Source organism: Elephantulus edwardii, unplaced genomic scaffold (assembly GCF_000299155.1).
Source record: "Elephantulus edwardii isolate Elephantulus edwardi_28Jun2011 unplaced genomic scaffold, EleEdw1.0 scaffold00040, whole genome shotgun sequence".
In the NCBI taxonomy this organism is placed as follows: Eukaryota; Metazoa; Chordata; class Mammalia; order Macroscelidea; family Macroscelididae; genus Elephantulus; species Elephantulus edwardii.
Window position 1 is genome coordinate 15,257,514 of NW_006399790.1, and position 21,945 is coordinate 15,279,458.

Genomic DNA, 21,945 nt, shown 5'->3' on the forward strand with positions numbered 1-21,945 from the left:
AAATGGGGGTGGGGAGAGGGCAGGGGTTTGTGCGGAGAGAAGGGTGCAACAATGAATGAATGGAATTCCAAAATCTCTGTAGATGTTCATTGAAATGAAAAATAAACTAAATTAATAAAAAAAATACACAACAGAAGAAGTGGTCTCTAATAGGAGCAGCCCACAAAAAAAATATGAATATTGCAGTTTTGCTAAAATTCTTTTCCTAAGCTAAAATCAAGGTCCTAACAATTGCAATAATAGTTATACCTCTAGCATCACCTGGGTTTGTAGTATGTGCCAGGTACACAGACGTAGCAACAATGGGTTCAAGTAGCAATAGTTAGAGGATGGTGTAGGACCAGGCGGTGCTTTTTTCATTTATATACAAGGTCCCTGTGAGTTGGAATTGACTGGACAGCACCTACCAACAACCAGGCACTATACTATGTCCTTGACCTCCAATCCTAGTGTGATAGCCAAGCTGCTCACTTTCAATATAACCTATTGTCTTAGCTGACTGACCCTTGGAGAAAGACATCTTGCCCAATCTCTTTTCCAGTGAAAGAAGAGGGTGAAACCATGCTTATTCTTGAAGGCTAAGATTTTGAAGCTCCATATTACATACTTTGGACACATAGCCAGGAAGAACCAGTCCTTAGTGAAGGACAGCATGCTTGGAAGGGTGGAGGGATAGCGCAGGAGAGGAAGACCCCAGATGAGATGGATGGATACAGTAACTAGAGCAATGGGGGTAGGTTTGTTGGAGTCAGTGAGAATGGCTCAGGATGGGGCAGACTTCAGAGATGTTGTACCAATAGTTATAGAAAGACTTCAGGCCTTTTGTTCATTGGGTTGCTATGAGTGGTGCTCAAGTCGACAGCAATCAACAACGTTGGTTTGTATACAAAATTTGTATACATGGTGTTTCATTCGTGTGCACTGCATTTCGCACATCCCTACATTTTCATTGTGTTTCAAGCGATCACTCATATGCATGATGTTTTTTAAAATTAATCATCATTGATCTATGCCTACTATTACCCCATCTTTTTCCCCCCCTGTAGTCTAGACCTTTGGTGTTCTCTGGCTACTTATAGATCTCATGATGTCTCTATACCCCTGGAGATGTTTGTCTCTATTCTGTTTTTAGAAAATAGCATTCAGAAGGGATTAGGTTTAGTGCTCATTTTATTCCTATATAACCTCATTAACCTAACAAAACAAAGGTCCTATTTCCAAGTGGAGCCATGTTTGCAACTTAAAAGGGCTTGAACATCAGTATAACTTTGGAGAGGGACACAGTTAAATCCACAAGAAAGCTCATTAATTAACAACTAATAAACGTATTTGAACATGCTGTGATGCAATTAGTTTGGTACACTGTTACAAAATTAATCATTTATCCTTACAAAGTTTATAAGTAGATGTTGGTCTGGAAGCTGATTATTATAAAGTTTATATATATGAATAGATATAGATAAATATAAAGTATAAATATAAATAGTCACTGGGTGCTACAAATGTGCTTGACTGCTAATTGAAAAGTTATCAGTTCAAGTCCACACAGAAGCAACTGAGAAGAAAGTTGTTAAGAATCCTATGCAGCACAATTCTTCTCTGACATAGACGGCATTGTCATTGAATTGTCATTAGCTGGAGGGCAACTGGTTTGCTTGGTGTATTTACTAAGTACAAAATCTGTACCCATGGAACACCATGCTTCTAAGAAGTACTCATCGTTTGTTTGGTGGCATTTTGTTACATACTATTTAAAACTTCTCTAAACATTCCTGACACTTAAATCAGCTATTCAGAGCTCCTTCCCTCATGGGGTTTTAATGTACTTTGAGGGAATTCTTTGAAAGGCCGTTTTGCTGGCAGCTTGACCCAGTGAATAAAGCATCAGATAATATTTGTGAAGGTCTTTGAGAGCTGCAGATGAAAGGTCCTTCCTATACAAAGCACTAATGTTGTATTCATGAAAATGTTTCTTTCTTCACATCCTTTGCTCTAATGTCTAAGTCCCAAGGTGCTGTTACAATAGGTGTTTTAAAAATGCATGTATACCCCCCCAAATCATTTGGTGTAAGGAAAAATATAAGTGAGCACATTCAGAGTGCTTAAATAAAAATCATGAGATAGAGTCTGTTATCTGCAGTAGAAAGGACTGGTAGCTTAGTAGAGATAATCAATAAAGAGTGCTTGGTATAGCTTGGAGGAAGAGGAAGAGACTGGAGTCAACTGTTCTTATATTGATTTATGACCTCAATAAGAACTTAGAACTCTTGCGAAGAAAATACATTAAAATTATACAGTGTTTCTAACTATACTAGAGAAGTACTAAATAATCAAATATCTGAGTGTTTCTAACTAGAATAGAGAAGTATTAAATAATCAAGTATCTGGCACTTACTGGATTCAACAAAACCCATATCATTCAGGTGCCATTTGGTAAGTAACTAAGAGAATGCCGATCTTACTTACCAAATGGCACCTGAATGATATGGGTTTTGTTGAATCCAGTAAGTGCCAGATACTCTGAAAGTGTTTTATGCACATAACCTCCTTTAATTCTCAGAAAACTTTAAGTGCTGTTTATTACTATTGCTGTTTTACAGGTAAGGAAATGGAGACTTTGAAAGATTTGATTATCTAATATCAAACTAATAGTGAATTGCCGAGCTGGGATTGAAGCCCAAATTAGTCTAATTCTAGTGTGTATAATTTAAGCATTGTGTCCTTTTGGAGGTGTCATGGTGTACTGAAGACCAATGATGTCACTCTGGAGACTAAGGTGCACTTGATACAGTCCATGGTCTTTTCAATCACTTTCTATGCGTCAGAGAGCTGGACAGTGACTAGGGATTATAGAAGGAGAATTGATGCCTTTGAGCTGTGGTACTGGAGAAGAGTATTGACTATACCATGGACTACTAGAATAACAAACAGGTTCATCCTAGAGAGGGTGAAACCAGGCTGCTCCTCGGAGGCAAGGTTGCTAAAGCTCTGTCTGACATACTTTGGACATGTTGCAAAGAGGGACTGGTCCTTGGAGAGAAACGTCATGGTTGGGAGGGTGGAGGGACAGCGCAGGAGAGGAAGACCCTTGATGAGGTGGATTGATTCAGTGACTAGGGTAATGGGGTAGTATGTCAAAGACAATGAGATTGGCACAGGATAAAGTAGGGTTTATGACTATTGTACATAGGGTCGCTATGAGTCACAGGCGACTTGACAGCACATAATAACGACAAGAACATGGTGTACTCACCAAGTTAAACAAGTGCACATGATCTAATGATGTAAAGTACACATGAGATTTGTACTTAAGTAGATCAGTGATACAGCAAGCACATTATATTTGAGTCACCATATTGAGAAGAAATTAAAATTCCCCCTTTGTCTTCTGATTCTGAATACAAACTGGTACCTAACAGATTACGTTTATACCTTATTTTCTTTGTCTTCTTAATTCTTTGTTATTGTTAGGTGCTGCTGCAGTGATATGTTAGTAAGGATTGAGTCTTGCTTTCAAAGAAAGGATAGTTCATTGTTGTTGTTAAGCACCATTGGGTCAAAACTGACAGCTGATCCTCCAGTGGGTTTTCAGAGGCAGTAAATCACATAGGAGGAGATGGCTCATCTTCTTCCCACCATGCAGCTGGTGGATTTGAACCCCATCCCTTTGGGTTGGCAGTCCAACTCCTTACCACTAAGCTATCATAACTCCCTTATATAGTCATAGTTACCTTAAAACATGACCTCATATTTTTTTCACTCTGTTTATGCAGGCAGAATTTAGTCCCCTTGAGATGAACTCATTTTTCAGTTTTCCTATATCGCAGTGGAGAAACCTTCCTGAATTTACCAGTTGTTTGGTCCACTCTAGCATTATATTAGTAGGTTCTACTAATATATTTTGATGGACATTTCACTTGCTCCACTAGCAGACACATCTATATCAATATATCAGTGCGTTTCCTAATTGAGCTGCCTTCTCATGACTTCATTAGCCATCTTCCAGTTAATGAAGTCTCAAGTGCAATCTATACATAGTTTGAGGCTACATGTGAAAAGACATCATTACAAAAGAATTTATCAGGTATCTTTTTTGTATTCTAGGTCATGTTCATCCAGGATGTTACATTTTGTTTGGGGAACCATTAAGACTTAGTTGAATTGGAGGGAGTCCAGGGAGATAAGCAGCAATGTAATCGAGGGAATGAATCCGATTTTGAAAGAAAATAAAATGAGTTAAATATGCATAGCTGAGCATAAACGAAGTTCATAAGGCAGACTTAGTAAATGGTCCTAACATTGGCACCATTCCAAAAAAATAACTATTTTGCATTTCACATGTTGAATAACAAGAAAGCGAACATTTATAATAATGAGGAAATCAATCAGTGAACATTCCAGGCAGAAAACTTTTCAGATACTAACTGTGCCCACACAATACCAAAACAGCTGGCAGGAATGTGAAGAATTTAATGAAATAAGTTGTTTCACACCATAAAACACTCTCTTCCACCACTGTTGCTATCATTAATTTTTTTTAAATAAAATTACAGCTGATTGAATTAAAACTTTAAAAAATTGAATTCTTTCAAAGTGATTTCATTCACAATGAAATAAAACGACAAGCTTTTATTGAATAAAATCATGGGGGAAACATCGTGCTACATGTGAGAGACGGAAGGATGATTCAAGCCTAGGTTCTGGCATAAGGCAACATGCATGCCTGTAAGACAAGCCTGAATGCAAGAGAGGGAATAAGTTCTTCCTACAGATCTGTCACTTCTCTATTCATTCCTTTTAGGTGACAGCCTCAGTAACTCGAGAGGTGTCAAGTAGACAAGTTGCTAGCAGCCAGGAGTATTGTTCTGTCAGAACTCTGGTGGCTTAGTGGGGAGGATTTCTGCTCCCAACTTGAAGGCACATAGTTCTAATCCACCAACTGCTCTGCAGGGGGAAAAAATGGACAGTCTGCTACTGTGCAATCTTGTTGTTGTTGTTGTTGTTTATTGCCAAGGAGTCAAGTACGACTCATAGTGATCCTATGAACAAAAGGCCTGAAGCCGTTCTATAATTATTGTCAGTTGTCCCAAATTCATAGAGTTTGCAGAGGCATGTGGTTTAGGAAGTGGATGCTACTCCTGCTTCCAAACTTGTTGTAAACTGGGGTCTCCACCAAACACCATCCATCGTGAGCAGCCTTTATGGCCTTTGACCCCCAATGACAAGGTTCAGCATCATAGCACACCCAGATTACCTCAGTGCAGCAAACTGACAGAGGAGTGCTGTACAACTTAGAAGAATGTTCCTCCAAAATAAAATAACACTAGACCTTTGGGCCCAATTGACTTTTAAAGACAAGCCTTTTGTTTATATAGATAGACACACATACATACACATACACACACACACACACACACACACACACACAAAGTCCTGAATCCTTTCTAAAACTATCTTCGTTTCTCGAAGTTCATAGAGTTTCCAGAGGCATGTTGTTTAGGAAGTGGATGCCACTCCTGTCTCCAAGCCTAAATCACTCTACAGCCTCTAAAAACCCATTGGAGCAGCAGCTATAAGTTGAATCTGACTCAAGAACATGTAACAACAACATTGTTCTACCAGTAGACATCAAAATCGCTGGTCTCTCTGTCTCTCTCTCCACTAGAGAAGAGTAGCATGTATGTACGCAAAACATGCCCATGAGGATATCAATTTTTTTGTTGTTACAATTGCTCTCTAAATATTTTGTGGCGCAAGAAGAATTATCAAAACTTTATCACCCTATGCTCTGCGTGGAAGAATTTTCACAAACATGTGGTTATGGAGATCAGCTACTTAAATGGTTTATAGGATTAGAGATTTTACCTAATTCCCAGTACCAGATGTAACTCCACCCATTTCGCATCCAGGAAATCAAATCTGAATACAACTCAGTGAGACTGTCATTTTTAGAGGCATCACTTTGCGTCTACTACCGCCTAACATTTTCAAAGTAAATCACTTGTGAGTTTTAGTCTTTTATTGTAGTAAAAGATTACTGCAAACCGTTGGTACGCTTTGGCCCTGTAGCTGAGAACTGAACTAAAGCAATGTGCGAACACATGAGTAAAAATTGAGCACTCTCTGGGGTTTTTTTAATAGCACTGTACATCTGCTGTCTTTTGCTATTGTTACAACTGAAGCCTAAATACAAACTCAACCCCCTTGTATAACTGCCAGGCCTTCTCTTCCCCACCACTTCAGTAGGTATGCAGAGGCTCCCTTTGTTCTTAAAGTTGCCCTGAGGGATAGAAACTAAAGATAACAAAGAACAGAAACTCTAGACTTGAGGCATTTCTAACCAAATAAACAGTTAATAGTGGTTATATAATCAACACAGTAGTAACTGAGGGTGATAGTGAGATTGGCTCAGAGTAGGACAGCGTTCAGAGTTCTTCTGCATAGGGTTGCACATAACTACAAAGTTTAAGAACTTTTCTTTTCCTTATGTCTTTATTTGAAAATTAAAGTAGTAGTGTTGATAGAGTTAAAAACCTTATCCAACTTCCACTGGTTCTCCACGTCTAGTTTTCATCTCTAGCATGTTTCATCTTTTGATTTTTGTTTTTCCTTACTCCTAATTATAATTTGTCCTCATTATTTAACATATGGTAGTTTCACAAAATGTTTTTCTTAGAATGTTAGACACAATCATAATGCTTTCTTGATTTATACTTCAAACATTCAGAGTTCCACCTTCCTAAATAACGTTAGAATGATTTTAAGCCACGGTCTTTTGAATAACTAGAGGGTGCTCATTTGTAATAGTCTAACACAAATGAAGCCTTGAAAATGAAACCTTTGTAAAATTCTAGGATATCTGTTATGAGCTGATTTATTAAATGATTCATTGTCAATTACTTTATAACCCTCCATTACCTCCTTGCAAATAAATAATGAACTTGAAGTTTGAAAATAATTAAAATACCTACATACAACTTTGGGTTGAGTATAAACTAAATATGAAACTTTTAAGGATCATTACTTTTTTGTATTTTCTTTTTTATATACTTCACTGGCTAATAATGGAAGCCACGGCATCATTGTCAGCATAAGATAAAACAGGGCAATTATCTATTTCATGTTTCATGGTGCACATTGGATAACAGAGTTTCCTTCAAGACTGAGAGGGGAAAAAAGCTTTGACCAACCACCTATATTGAGTTTAATTAAGACCATATATTAACATTTAAAATTTGGCATTTAAAATTCCATATTGCAGGACTGGCATCCACTTCCTAAACAATATGCCTCTGGAAATGCTATGAACTTTGGGAAACAACGATAGTTATAGAAAGGCTTCAGGTCTTTTGTTCATAGAGTCTCTATGAGTGGTGCCCTACTCAGTGGCTATCAACAACAGCAGCAGCATAGAGTAAGGCTCTGCCATTCTACTCAGAAATATGGATAGAAAACAAATGCAGTGGACTCATGTGTCTTTTAACATTGCCAAATTACAGTGGAAATGTCAGCAAACTTAAATAATTTCACATTCAACACAATCAAGTAGGTTTAATTCTTAATTTGAATAATTTGAGGAAAATATCTTCAACTAAAACCCTTTCTTTTTTTCTCTGCTTGATTGTGAAGTCCTGGTTTGATGGTCTTAATCTAACTCAGGGAGTTGATTGAGTTAACAAGCCTGTCAATTATTGGCAGGAATATTGACTATTACATTGAAAATTGGTCACATGTGCTATCTTAAACAAATGTAATGAATAGTACAATTGAAGTCTCTCTATAAAACAAGATGGGAGGAATTCAGTTGAATTAGGGGAAGAGTGCTTACTGAATATTTAACTATTTGTCATGCTTTTATAATACATTGGAGAGAGAGAGACAAAAAGAGATTAATAAACCGTCAAAAGGAGAAGAGGTTAGATTGTCTGAAGATAGACCAGCATGTCTTTTGAAGATAAGCCTCAGTTCATGGAGAGAGTGCAGCACACATTTGACTTTCAACACAAACATCTCAAAAAACTGCAGGTATTTCACTTACTGACCTTTGTAGTGGTCTCACTGACAAAAATTACTAAAGCATGCTGTCTTGCTTACACTGACTTAGCGAGGGGACCAGTTAAAGTCCTCCAGAGGAGGGACTTTACAGTCTCAAAGATCGTTAAGTACATGATGTCGCAGGACTGCTTGGAGTCATGGAGAATGCAGTAATCTAGACCCAGATTGCAGCCATGCAAACTAGGAAGCATTAGCAGTTCTTGCTAGCTTTGCTCCAGAGCTTTATGACCCTTGTCATTTAATCCCAACTTTTCCTTCCTGTTTCTGCTTTGACCCATCTTTCCATTACTGTCTCTGTCTCCCTCATACACATTCTCATCCATAAAAAAAATCTGTATCAGACATCAGCTCTTTTAAAGATATTTATTTCTGTACGCAATCTAATGGTTTATTTACCTAATGAAGCTGCCTTTTTAGGGGCTATGGCTATATTAATATTAAAGCAGTGAAATTTGAGCCAGAAAAGTGATAGGCTTTACTCATTTATTCTATTTTCTTCAGAAAACCAATTTGCTTCTTTTCTTATTCTGCGAGCCTCTAGTAATAATTATAAGGCTGAGAACAGAAGTGTTCACAGCCAGGATACACTTAGGACTAATTTGATGATCATTGAATGCTATCAAGTTAATGGATACTAGCCGTAACATAGAGATTTATAAACCACCTCCTTACAGGTTGTAAAAGCTTCTCATGACAAGTAAAGTACTGTAAAGTAGTAATATATACTTAAAATTAGTAAAATAGTAAATACGAATAATAAGCCTCTTTTTTTTCTTCTGTGCCTGTTTCTTTTTATCCTCTCTCTCTTGCTTGGGAGTGGAGAACAGCTCAGAAAAGCAACACAAGGAACCAAGGGCTTATAATTGACCTTGAAGGACAAGACACATGTAGTTATGGCAATAACCCTTGGTGCTCTGAGATTCTTTGCACATGTGGATTACCAAGGTCTTTATAAGCATTAATTAATATTGCCTTACAAGACTTCAAGCAAGTGGTTAAGCACTAATCCAGGCCTATGATCTCTTATACAAAATCCTTAGAGTTCACTTGCCTCAGAAGGTAAAAGTTTTCAGATTTTACAAAGATAATGTCATTTTTTTAAAAAAATAAAATAACACCCATATAGGAGTGCACTGGTCTGTGCGTTGCTGTACAGAGGTAGCTCCTGCTTGCTGTGATGCTGAACACTGTGACACTGATGTGTCAAATGCAATAATGGTTACCCATGGTGGACAGTGTTTGGTGGAGCTCCTCTGTTAAAAAAAGCTTGGAAGCAGGAGTGGCATCCACTTCTGAAATAGCTTGCTCCAGAAACCCTATGGACCTGGAGAAAGGATGAAAGTTATGCAAGTGTTTAGGTCTTTCATTCATAGGGTTGCTATGAGTTGCCTACAATTCGATGGCACTTAACAACAACAACAGCATAGTGAGAGATCAGTTGGCCTAGTGGACAGAAAGTGATGCTACCAAGCCAAAGTTGGGTGACTTTAATCTGTGGCCCTCAGGCCTGTTTTTAATTGTTTTTGGTCAAATAGTCTTCTAGGCAATGGGCTCCAGTGCTGTAGTCATCAGAATAAAGCAGGGAAACACTGAATGGTTCAAAATTGGAAAGGGTGTACGATAGGGATGTATCCTATCTCCATACCTCTTCAACCTGTATGCAGAACAGATAAGAGACCATAGGACTGGATTAGTGCTTAACCACTTGCTTGAAGTCTTGTAAGGCAATATTAATTAATGCTTATAAAGATCTTGGTAATCCACATGTGCAAAGGACCTCAGAGCACCAAGGGTTATTGCCATAACTACATGTGTCAAGTCCCTCAAGGCCAATTATAAGCCTTTGGTTCCTTGTGTTGCTTTTCTGAACTGTTCTCCACTCCCAAACAGGAAAGAGGATAAACAGATTATCCGAGAGGCTGGGCTGTATGAGAAGAAGTTTGACATCAGGATTGGTGAAAGATTCATCAACAATCTGCGTTATGCAGATGACACAACCCTGCTTGCGGAAACTGAGGAGGACCTGAAGTGCTTGCTGCAGAGGGTCAAGGACTGCAGCCTCCAATATGTACTGAGGCTCAATGTCAGGAAGACAAAGGTTCTCACCACTGGGCCAATTGACAGCATCAGGATGGGTGGTGAAGATATTGAGATTGTTCACAAGTTTAGTTTGCTTGGCTCCACAGTCAACACTCTTGGCACCAGCAGCCAGGAAATTAAAAGATGTATTGCTATGGGAAAGTCTGCTGTTAGGGACCTCTCCAAAGTACTGAAGAGCAATGGTGTCTCTCTGGAGACTAAGGTGCGTCTGATACAGGCCATGGTGTTTGCAATCACTTGTTATGCATCAGAGAGCTGGACAATGACTAGGGAGGATAGAAAGAGAATTGATGCCTTTGAGCTGTGGAATTGGAGAAGAGTATTGAATGTACCATGGACTGCTAAGAAAACAAACAAGTTCGTCCCAGAGAGGGTGAAGCCAGGCTGCTCCTTGGAGGCAAGGATTCTGAAGCTTCGTCTAACATACTCTGGACATGTTGCAAGGAGGGACTAGTCCTTGGAGGGGGATATCATGGTTGGGAGGGTGGAGGGACAGCACAGGAGAAGAAGACCCTCCGTGAGGTGGATTGATTCAGTGACTGGGGTAATGGTGGTAGGTGTATTGGAGACAATGAGATTGACACCGGATAGAGCAGGGTTTGGGGCTATTGTACACAGTGTTGCAATTAGTGGCAGGCAACTTGATGGCACATAACAACAACAACATTTTAAATGTATTCCTAACAATGTATGTGAATGTTGTGCTCCTAGTGCTGTATTTCCCTTGAGTTTCCGTCTCCTCAGAGCAATTTTTGCATAGCACAGTGTTATTTTGGAATGCATATTGCCTTGTAGCAGAATTTACTTTGTGTGTTAATGAAATGTAAGAGGCAAAAATCCCTGTTTGACCTCCTTGTAAGTTCGCAGACGTGTTTCTGAGCAGAGAAACTTCTTTTCAGTGAAAAGTATCTCTAACACATGGTGCATATAAGGTTTGTTTGCAAAAAAATAAGAAAAACCAAAAAAGCCATGGACATGACAGATTTCTTCTCCCACTTATGTTTTAGAGGTAAGGATGCAAAGTAATGTTGTTTCCTAAGGCTGATATCCTGTTAGGGGGTTTGCAACACCTAAAAATGACCTGCATATATGGTTTGGAGGGAGTTCTGGTGGTTTAGTGGTAAGGAGCAGTACTGCCAATCCGAAGTCACATAGTTCAAACCCACTAGCTGCTCTGCTGGGCCAACTCTTCCCATGCAATTTACTGTCTCTGAAAATCTGCTGGAAAGTCAGCAATGGGTTGGTTCAGACTCATAATATACAGCAACCGCATACAGTTGGGAGGAGCTTTTTCCCCAGAGAGCTTAGCTTACTACGTTATTTTAGAACCTCAAACCTGAAACTGGCTCTTCTCCAAGTGTATTATGTGAATTAGATGTTTTCATCTGAAAACTTAATTTACTTTCAGAAAGCTTTACATGTATGTCTGGATATCCACATTTGCATAATCACACACCCCTCCTCTCCCTGGCCTCTCTCTTGGGCACAGAAATGTATGGTTGCCAGATCCATTTGGAAGGGAGTGCACGTGACTCTTAACCCCCTGGAATTGGTGTTCCAGAGCTCCTGACACTGAACACTAATGTATTTTTCATTAGTGTTTAATGTTGGGAAATCCCATTTCACAGAGTCCAAGGATTAAATTACTTCATTTGGGAGGGAACAAGTGTGTTCCCCATCTTTTTCCTGAGGTGCAAAAAAGAATGAAGCTGAGATCATTTGCATTTCATAAGGGCTTAAGGTCCGGATGTATTCCACTCAGTGCAACAATCCAATATTGTGAAAGCTTTTAAAGACAATATTAACTAGTTGGGAAGCCTCCACATAGTTGAATTGTGGAAACAAAAAATACACAGTAGTTTGGTGAGAAATATGCATATGCATACACAGAATACTGTACACAAATATAATCAAAATGACTCTACAAAGCAGGTCTACGTGCAACAGAAATGTTCTAGCAATATGGTGGCTGGACTTTTTAATGAAGTAAAAACTTCTCTATCATTTTCTTAAGGGAGCTGCACTGCTAACTCACAGAGGAAGCCTAGTTGGTGATTCACGTCCACCAGTGACTCTGAAGGGGGGAAAAAATTGGGTGGTGTCCTCCCCTGTAAATTAGCATCCTCTGAAAATCCTCTAGCAAGTTAATTCTGAGTAGGTTCCAACCCAGAGACAATGGGTTTGGGTAATTAGGATTAAGGAGTAGCAAAGAGTTTGTGGAAATTCAAACCCAACCCAATCCTACTGTTCTAGAGTCAATTCAGACTCCTAGCAACCCTACTCGGGGGTTTCCAAAGCTGTAAATCTTTATGGGAAGAGGCTGTCCATCCTTCTCCCGCAGAGCAGCATGTTGTTTTTAGGTGGTCCTATGAACAGCCATCCAGAAACCTGCCCTGACATGTGCCATCCTCATCATCTCCGAGACACTGGAGCCCATTGCTGAAGTCACTCTGTCTGTCCATCTCACGGGAGAGGGGAGATGGGGGGGGGGAGGTCTTCCAGTAGCTAGTGGTACCAAAATGGTGACCTTTACGTTAGCAGCACAACATGTTACCAGCTATGCCTCCAAGGGCTCCTCTGTGAAGTCCAGCAAGCAGCAAGTTCAGATGAAAATTAGTGACACTCTCACTTTTGAACAAATGTTCTAAATAGACCGATTCCATAAGGTAAATCTGCTGTCATAGACCTTCTTAGAATACTGAGAAGCGACGATGTCAGTCTAGACACTGTGGTGTGCCTGATCCAGTCCATCCATGGTTTTGCAATCAGAGAGCTGGACAATGACTAAAGATAATAGACGAAGAATTGATTCCTTTGAGTTGTAGTGCTGGAGAAGAGTCTTGAACATACCATGGACCTCCAAGAAGATAAATTGGTCTGTCTTGGAGTCAGTAAAACCAAGTTTCTCCTTAGAGGCTAGCATCTTGAAGATCTGTCTGTTTCACATTGTTTGGGCACATCGCCAAGAAGGACGAGTCCTTGGAGAAGGACATCATGCTTGGACGAGTGGAGGGACAGCTCAGGAGAGGAAGACCTCAGATGAGATGGATTGATAAAGTAACTGGAGCAATGGAGGTTGGTGTGTCTGAGTCAGTGAGACTGGCTCAAGACAGGACCAGCTTCAGAGCTATTATACATAGGGTTGGTCAACAGAGAACTCAACACCACATAACAACAACAAAGTAGAAACTTTCTGGTTTTAGAAATAATTTTTTAGTTGTGATTTTAGTGGAAGTTTACAGAAAACTTGGATTTCCATTAATTCAGTCTTGCACATTTCCCTCCCTACCCCCTCCAGTTCACTTTTCTCTTAAAAAAATATTTTGTTGCTGCACAATTTCCTCCCCCCCCCACTCCACTTTGCTGTGCACCTCTTATTCTGGACTGTTGTCATGCAAAAATGCCTAATCATACATTCCTTTTAAATAATTCTTTCCCTCCTCTGTTTTAATGCAGTTCACTATTTATCCCCTCTCTCCTTAGTTTTCCGCTAACCCCCATAATGCCACTATTATAAAACAGGACTGACATGGGAGCTGGGGGGAAACTTTCTCTTTAACAACTGTCCTAAAAGAAACACTCTTGACAGACCAGGCTCGTAGATGTCGTGAGTGTTCTTTAGAGGTGTTCTCAACCCAAGGCCTAGAAGCGATTCCTCTACTCACCCTGGGCTCGCATCCATCTCTTCCCTTTCGTAAATCATTACTATCTTTCCCACGCATGGCTTTAAACGGCAAATCTCTCGAGTGTCACGCTGCTACTGTTTTAGCATCTTGGAAAGCCATCATTTCGGTAAGTATTCTCTGCAGGGTATTATTGTCCTTCCCTATGGCTCTGGGAGAAATTGCACTGTGACAGCCCCCAAAGGGGATACCTACTGTTCTGTGAACATCAAATAGATAATCAGTGGCTATATCCGAAGGAGAGAGCCAAAGGAAACACTGAGGTGGCTGTACAGGTCCCGTGGACGAACAAGTTCAACACTTTTTCATCAATAAAGCTTCTAGGGATTTTTGCTCTATGCCTAGCACTGGACTCAGTGTTTTGTAGCACACAAGAGAAGTAGAACATGGCCTTGCTCTAAAGAACACGTAGCCTATTTGGGGAGATAAGGCAATGCACATGGAATAATAGTGGGATGCTGTATTATTGCACACTCAGAACCCAGCTTTGTGATAAGGACAATAAATGTTAAAGCCAGAAAGGAGACTTTATACTATTTTTCAGAAGAGCATAATGAAAGAGTATTGAGCTGAAGAATATCAGACATGGGCAGGGACATCCATTAATCAGCTGGGTGGCTTTGAGCAAGTCACTTCTCGTCTCTGAGCCTTGGGCTCTTCACCTCATAGAGAAGGGAAGAGGGAGGGCTGAACTAGATGATCCCTGTGGTAATCTCAGTCTTGAGGTTTTTCTACTGCTATTAGTCACTCAACAAGCAAATATTCAGTGTGCCGCCACATGTTACATGATTTACCTCATTTAATTGAAAAATAATTATGTCCATTTAAAAAGGAAATGTGAAGGATTTTAAGTGTCAGAGGGAAGAGGTTTGCCTGACCTCAGAAGTCTGTGCTTGTCTCACTGTGCTGAGCTGCATCACACCACCTACACCGAAGCTCAACTCTTTACCATGTAGTCCCTTCTGACTCCTGGTCACCCTACAGGACAGAGTGGAACTTCCCCATAGGGTTTCCAAGGCCATAAATCATCATGGAAGCAGACAGCCCCATCTTTCTCCTGCAGAGCAGCTGGTGGGTTCAAACCAACAATGTTTTTCTTATCAGCCAAGCACGTAATCACTGCGCTCCTTCAACACACCACACTTGCTTGTTTCTGCGTTTAAGGAGATAGTCTACAACAGAAACAGATGTGTAAGCAAGTCACCACATTGAAAGGTGGTTTGTCTTGAGTGCAAATCCAGGACATGTGGAGGATGCTACCATGCCTCTAAATCTGAAAGGGAGAAAAAGAACTTTTATTCTAGACAAATGCAATATAATAAATGAGACATTGGTCAGAGAGTTAGGAGATGAGGGTTCAGGTGCTGGCCGTTCTGTAAGCTGACTGGCTTTAGAAGAGTAATCCTTTGAGCTTCCATTTTCTCACGCACAAATTGAGGGAATCAGAAAGATCCTTTAGGCTTTTGCGTTCTAAGCCTCTGTAAGGAGGATGTGGTAGCCTAGTGGGGAAGGATTCTCACTGCCAAGCCAAAGCCATGTGGTTCTAGTCCAATAGCTATTCCACAGGAAAAAGATGGACTCCCTGCAAATTATCGCCTCGGAACACTCTGAGGGTCAGTTCTACTGCACGTAACCACAACCACAAGCTTCTCTAAGTCCCATGAATGGAAAGCATGCTTCTGGCTATGGTCATGAGTAGAAGCCCAGAGATTAAAAAAAAAAAAAAAGCTAATGAAATAATAAGTACATGTGATGATGTTTTTAGTGCAAATGGGCTTTTCAGTGGGCCTCAAATAATGGGTGTGATTCAGAAAATGCATGAAATACTTCTGCTTCTCTGAAATATAAAAGGGCAGCTGACTAGCCAAAGAAATCCTTTACATAAAATGAATATCTCTCTTCCCCATCTATTATTTGCACAATTCTGGTTTGTTTATTTGGTTTTTTTAATATATATAACAAGTTTCTTCAAGGGGAAGGCCACTTGTACTGGAGAACATAGCCTTGTATGTCCTGCTCTTAGAATATTATCAGGTTTTTAAAGAAAACATCAACAACAGCATGTCAATGGCTTTAGATATTTGAGTTGCAGGCGGAAGAATTGCAAGAAGTGATTTCTTTCCTGTGATCAGCCACTGCAGAATGGGCCTCAGCGCGAGCCAGTTGGGCCCGTTGCGAGGCATCGAAAGCCGCTGGCATCCCCCCCCCCCACTGCTTTTTCAACTGGCAGTCATTTGGGAGGTGGGATAAAGCCTTGCTATCTACAAAGTTTACCCAGAACATGCTGGTGTTACAAGAAATCACTTGACATCTATTATGTTGCTCGCGTGGAAGAGAGGTGGCTATCAGCTACTCTACCGATTTCTTTTCAAAGGGGTTTAATTAGGGTATTTCTCCAGGGCCAAATCCTAACTCGCTGCCTTTATATGTGCCTGCCAGGGAAACAGTGGAAAAATACCAACCGAGAGCAATAACAGAAGTCTGAGGACCGCCGTCCCAGGCTGCCCCCTCTGCCAACAGGTAGAATAAGGGTCCCAGCTGCCTAAACTGCTGGGAATATGGCAGAGCTCCTGGAAAGGTGTGGCCAAGCAGGGAGGGGTATGGCTGTGGAAAAAAAAAACCCGGCGTCTAAACCTGAACAAACTCCTATTAGCTTGCCTTTTACCAGTTGTACCCCGAATGAGGGCTCGAGCACAGAATTTCGTTTAAGCAGTTGAGCTATCTAATTGTGAGCTGGGGTTTGGTTTGTTTTGTTGTTGTTGTTCTGAGGCATGGATTTGCTCCTGTGTAGGCAGGCTAGCATCCTCTCCTAAGGTAAGCTAGAAAAGTGGCCTTCTGTGTTTCTGTGTTTATCTGAGGTGCTGAATGACTGTGTCGTGTTTTGGGGATTTTTTGGGGGTTTGGGTGGATTTGTTTTGTTTTGTTTTAATTTCCTTGCAATGAATTTTTTTTTTTTTTTTTGCGTTTTGCTGGTATTTTCTGGAGCGAGACTTCTGCAACTGATGGAAATCAGCTCACTTCTGTTCTGTAACTTAGTGTCTGGTTGATGATTTATTTTTTCAGTAGCAGAAACTATGACAAATTGTGTGAGGCGGCCTCATTTACTTTTTAGCTGCTCCAGCCCTGAAGAATTTACATGTAAATGCAACTGTGCATGTTTTACATTTCGTGCGCGCGCCACACGTGCTTGTGGAAGTTAAGTGACATTTTTACAGATAGACTGAACTTGAAACTCAAACCTCTCCACCCCAGCAGGTTACATTATTCGGAAATCCGGGAATGTCTGACAATACTGTGGGGCTTTTTTGACTGCCAAGCAGGAGAGTAAATCTCTGTTTTGTGTTTTGTTGCTTTTCCTCTTTAGACATGCAGAGCAGCCCACACAACCAGTTCACCTTCAGACCTCTCCCGCCGCCACCACCACCACCTCATGCCTGCACCTGTGCCAGGAAGCCACCCCCAACAGCGGACACTCTTCAGAGGAGATCAATGACTACCCGCAGCCAGCCAAGCCCAGCTGCTCCTGCTCCCCCAACCAGTACACAGGATTCCGTTCATCTGCATAACAGCTGGGTCCTGAATAGCAACATACCGCTGGAGACCAGGTACTTGAACTATTATTGATCCCACTAAACTTAAGCATTAGCTAGGGATGACTCCTCTGAGCTTGGGAGCCTATTTATCCGTAAACATCTGCAGAGAGAGATACACCACTGCATGCAGAGACACACACACAAGACCCAGGTTGGAAAGGGCAGGCCTCTCCTCGCGCACAGATGTGCACACCCCTAGATCCAGACACAGCCGCAGTCCCACACACCAAAGCAGAGGCACGTGAAAAGATAGAACCCCCGATGCGTGGACACCCCACAGTCAAACAGCCATAAAACCAAGCAAAGGAGCTATTCTCGCAGCCTGTCTGCACCACCTCAAAAACAAAAGCAATTGCCCCTTGTTTTAAGAAAAGTACAGTAATTCAGGAAAATCCAAGTGCAATTGAAGGAAAAATGACTGTGTGCATTTTACTTATTATAAGAGTCTTTGAAATAGTAAATTGCTTTCAAACATTTAGAGTGAGGAATTGTTTTGTGAGTTGCAAGTCCGTGTGTGATGATGAAGACTTGCCTCTGCCTTTCAAATGAAATTTTGGTCCTTTGGAACGTTTTGAGCAAAAAACATTCACCACCAGATTTTGTTTTTCAATTCCTGTATTTAGACGTCCACATTCAATTTTCACATCTTTGTCCTGTCATTCAAGGACTCTTCTGCAGCTCTAGGGAGTTCTCCAGAGTTCTAGGGAGCTCTGGTGGCCTAGTGATAAGGAGCTACACTGCTATTCCCAAAAGCACAAGGTTCAAATCCACCCTTAGAAGAAAGATGGACAATCTTCCAGGTGATTTACTGCCTCAGAAAACCCACTGGAGGGTCAACTATGGGCCAGTCTTGACTCGTGGGCATAAAACAACTTTAGCAATCTCTCCAGTTCTAGATTCCTTGATAATCAATCATAGGCTTTAGCATTGTTGTTGTTGTTGAGTGCCGTCGAGTCGTAGGCAACTCATAACGACCCTAGGAATGAAAGTCCTGGGCACCTGTATAACTTTCATCCTCTCTCCAGGTTCATAGTTTCCAGAGGCAAGCTATTACAGAAGTGGATGCCCCTCCTGCTTCCAAGCTTGTTTTAATCGGGGAGCTCCACCAAACACTGTCCACTATGGGTAACATTCTTGCATTTGACTCATCAGTGTCACAGTGTTTAGCTTCACAGCAACCACCTCTGTATAGCAAGTGGACATACCTGGGTTACATGACCTAGAAGATAGATGTGATTAACTGGGAATATATCCATTATTTCTAGTCACTCTTTCTTAAAGAGTACAGTTTACTGTTAAGATAGAAAACCATTTAAGCACTACAAAATAGCATCCTGTTATCTTTTACATTTAAAAGCTCTACTTATTTTCTAGATCCCTTTGTTTTTTTACTTCTCCCACTAAAGCTTTTCTAAACTCATTTACATATAAACAATAGGCCTACTATATCACTTGATAAACAAAGTCTAGTGTCAACTCTGATCAACTTCTATTCTGTTAGCAGGGAATTGGGACCGAAAGGGGAGGACTAATAAACTCCCATTATAAGACTGCTGATTTTCTTTCCTTCAGCAGCATATTAAATTAAATGCCAGACGCGGCATCAGAGAATATGTCACCATCAACAAACTGAAAATACTATGGCCCCAATCCAGGGCTTTCGGTATCATCTATCACTTATCAGATTAAAGAGCTTCATAAACTGAGAATTCTGAGGTCTCCCAACAGAAAATAGAGCAGTCAGCACCTGTGCTCAGAACCGTATTACTGATGGAGTTTGTGTACCCTTTTTTTTTTTTTAATTGAAACAGGAAGGTAAGGAAAGGAGGGAAGCTGGGAGCAACATATCTCTTCTTCAAGGATTTCTGTAAACCTTAGTGATTTACTGACCCTTCTTTTGATTCACTTGAAGAGAACTGAGGCAACTGAGAAAAGGCACCTAATGGTTACCTAGGAATCCTGATAAGGACACTCCTTGCCTCTAAGAAGCCAAATAACAGGAAATCTGGAATGTGGATGGGGAATGGGCTCAGGAAAATGGAGAAAGAAGAAAAATAAAAAAAACCAACACCGATCCCTATTCTTATTTGAAATGTACATCTAGGCATGTTTGTACAAACTGCACCCACGGACCTTCTGTATCTAGACAAGGAATGTATTAATTGGTCTCAGTTTCGTAAGATGCAGAGAAGAACATAAGTTTTCATGTGAGGCTGAGCACAGAGTACCTTTTTAGTACATTTGAAAATATATTCAGGATCACAAAGAAGAATTTTTGACTAAAAAAAAAAAAGCACAACCTAGAAGCCCTGTCAGGCTGATCAGAGAGGATTTTCCAGACATATCCTTTAAAATACTCATTGCCCGTGTAGTCAAATAAATGGTAACTCTGTGGATACCTTGGCATTTACTCTACAATACGCCAACATAACCTCTCTGAGCCTTAGCTTCCTCAGCTTTAAAACAAAATACAAAAATGCCTGTCTCAGCAGGTGACTAGGAAGATCATGTCAGTCAGTACAGCAGAAAACACCTCATCATATGTGGCACAATAGTATACAAATTAAAGGTGATACTGTCATTCCCAGGGAGCTCTGGTGGGTAACCCAAAAGCAAGTAGTTCAAATCCACAGGTCACTCTTGAAAGAAGAGCCGGGCAATCTCCTCCCAGGTGTTTTATAACCTCTGAAATCCTAGTAAGAGGGTCAGAACAACAACAATATTATTATTACTATTAGGCGGCTCCCTGCTTCTGCCCAAGTGTCTCCGAGTAGGAAATTGACTCTTTTCTTAAAACATTCTGTTCTGTCTCTGATTGGAAGATTGTTATTGAATCAAAATATATCACATTTCAGCTTCTACCCATTCTTGTACAGAACCCAGAAAATAAGTGAAATTCATCTCATACCTAACAATCCTTCAGTTAGTGCTGTTGGGGTTAGGAACCATTGAGTCAGCCCTCCATGAACAACAGGATCCCACCATAGTGATCCAATGAATTTTCGTTGAGTGATTTTTGAGGAGTAGATTATCACTGCTTTATTTGTCTATAATCTCTTCTAAACCCTGTTCAGCCTCGTGCCAATACTCAGACCATCATTGACTTGTTGGCCATGTACCTCCATGGAAGGTGAGATTGCTGCCTTTACCCTCTGGACAGCCCTTACTAAACTTGCTGGCAACCATTCCTGGTTTGTTTGTTTGTTTTCCCTTTGGGTTAAATGTTTCCCAAGTTCCCTTATCTGTTCCTCAGAAGATCAACTTTCAGATCTCCTTTCTTGATCTCTTTCTTTAGAATGTAACTCTAGTTTGTCCAGACTGCTCTTGAAGGATAAAGTCCAAGGAGAGCCCAGGCATGAGTTCTTACTAGAATCTCTGGTCAAAAATACAAGCCATTCAGTTTGCCCTAATACTTGAGAACTTCTTTCCAGGGGATATAACCTCAGTTTCTGGAAACCCAACTATCTTAGTCAACCCCAAAAGAAAGACCATACTAAAATTCTCCTTTGTCTCTTTTTTCGTCCAGTGGTTTATTCTTGTATTCTTTTAGTTAACTTAATATGGCCTTTGCCTGCCAACTAGTTTCTACTTTCTAATAAAAACATTTCTCATCTCCAGAGCACCACGTGGCTCCAAGTGTACTTCCAGGTACCTCTTGCTATTACCTAGTTTCCTAGACATTTTTTGATTTAAAAACAAACAAACAAAAAACCCTAGGGATTTTAATTAGCCCAGATTACCCAAGTTTTTATATTTTAGTTCCTTGACAAGTCTAGGACAAAGATGATTGTCTGTCATTGTTTAATTAGTCTTTCAGTCAGCTAAGGCCAAGAATTGAAAGATACTTGCTATGCATCAGAGGGCTGGACAATGACGAAGGATGACGGATCCTTTGGAGTTGTGGTTCTGGAGAAGGGTATTGAAAATATCATGGACTGCTAGGAGAAAAAACAAATCAACCTAGAGAGAGTGAAACCAGGCTTCTCCTTGGAGGCAAGGATTCTGAAGCTTTGTCTGACATATTTTGGACATGTTACAAGGAGGGACCATCATGCTTGGGAGGGTGGAGGGACAGCGCAGGAGAGGAAGAGCCTGGATGAGATGGATCAATTCAGTAATTAGGGTCATGGGGGTAGGTGTTTCAGAGACAATGAGGTTGACTCAAGATAGAGCTGTTGTGTATAGCATGATGGGAGATAGATAGATAGATAGATAGATAGATAGATAGATAGATAGATAATAACTAGATAGCTAGATGATAGATAGATAGATAGATAATAGAAAGAATAGAGAATAGATAGGTAATAAATAATAGATAGATAATAGATTAGAGAAAAGATAATAGATAGGACAGAATAGATAGCTAGATGATAGATAATAGAATAGAGAACAGATAGGTAATAGATAATAGATAGATGAAAGAAAGGAAAGAAAGAAAGAAAGAAAGAAAGAAAGAAAGAAAGAAAGAAAGAAAGAAAGAAAGAAAGAAAGAAAGAAAGAAAGAAAGAAAGAAT

At 40.4% G+C, this 21,945-nt stretch overlaps 1 protein-coding gene across 3 annotated transcripts in view; it reads left to right on the forward strand.

Annotated features, from left to right (window-relative positions):
- TENM1 (teneurin transmembrane protein 1) overlaps positions 1-21,945 on the forward strand; it is a 795,992-nt gene that overhangs the window by 269,096 nt on the left and 504,951 nt on the right. For all 3 annotated transcript variants that reach the window (XM_006885054.1, XM_006885055.1, XM_006885056.1), the window contains exon 4: positions 17,203-17,443. In XM_006885054.1, the coding sequence (XP_006885116.1) occupies positions 17,203-17,443 (241 nt within the window). The remainder of the gene's footprint in view (positions 1-17,202; positions 17,444-21,945) is intronic.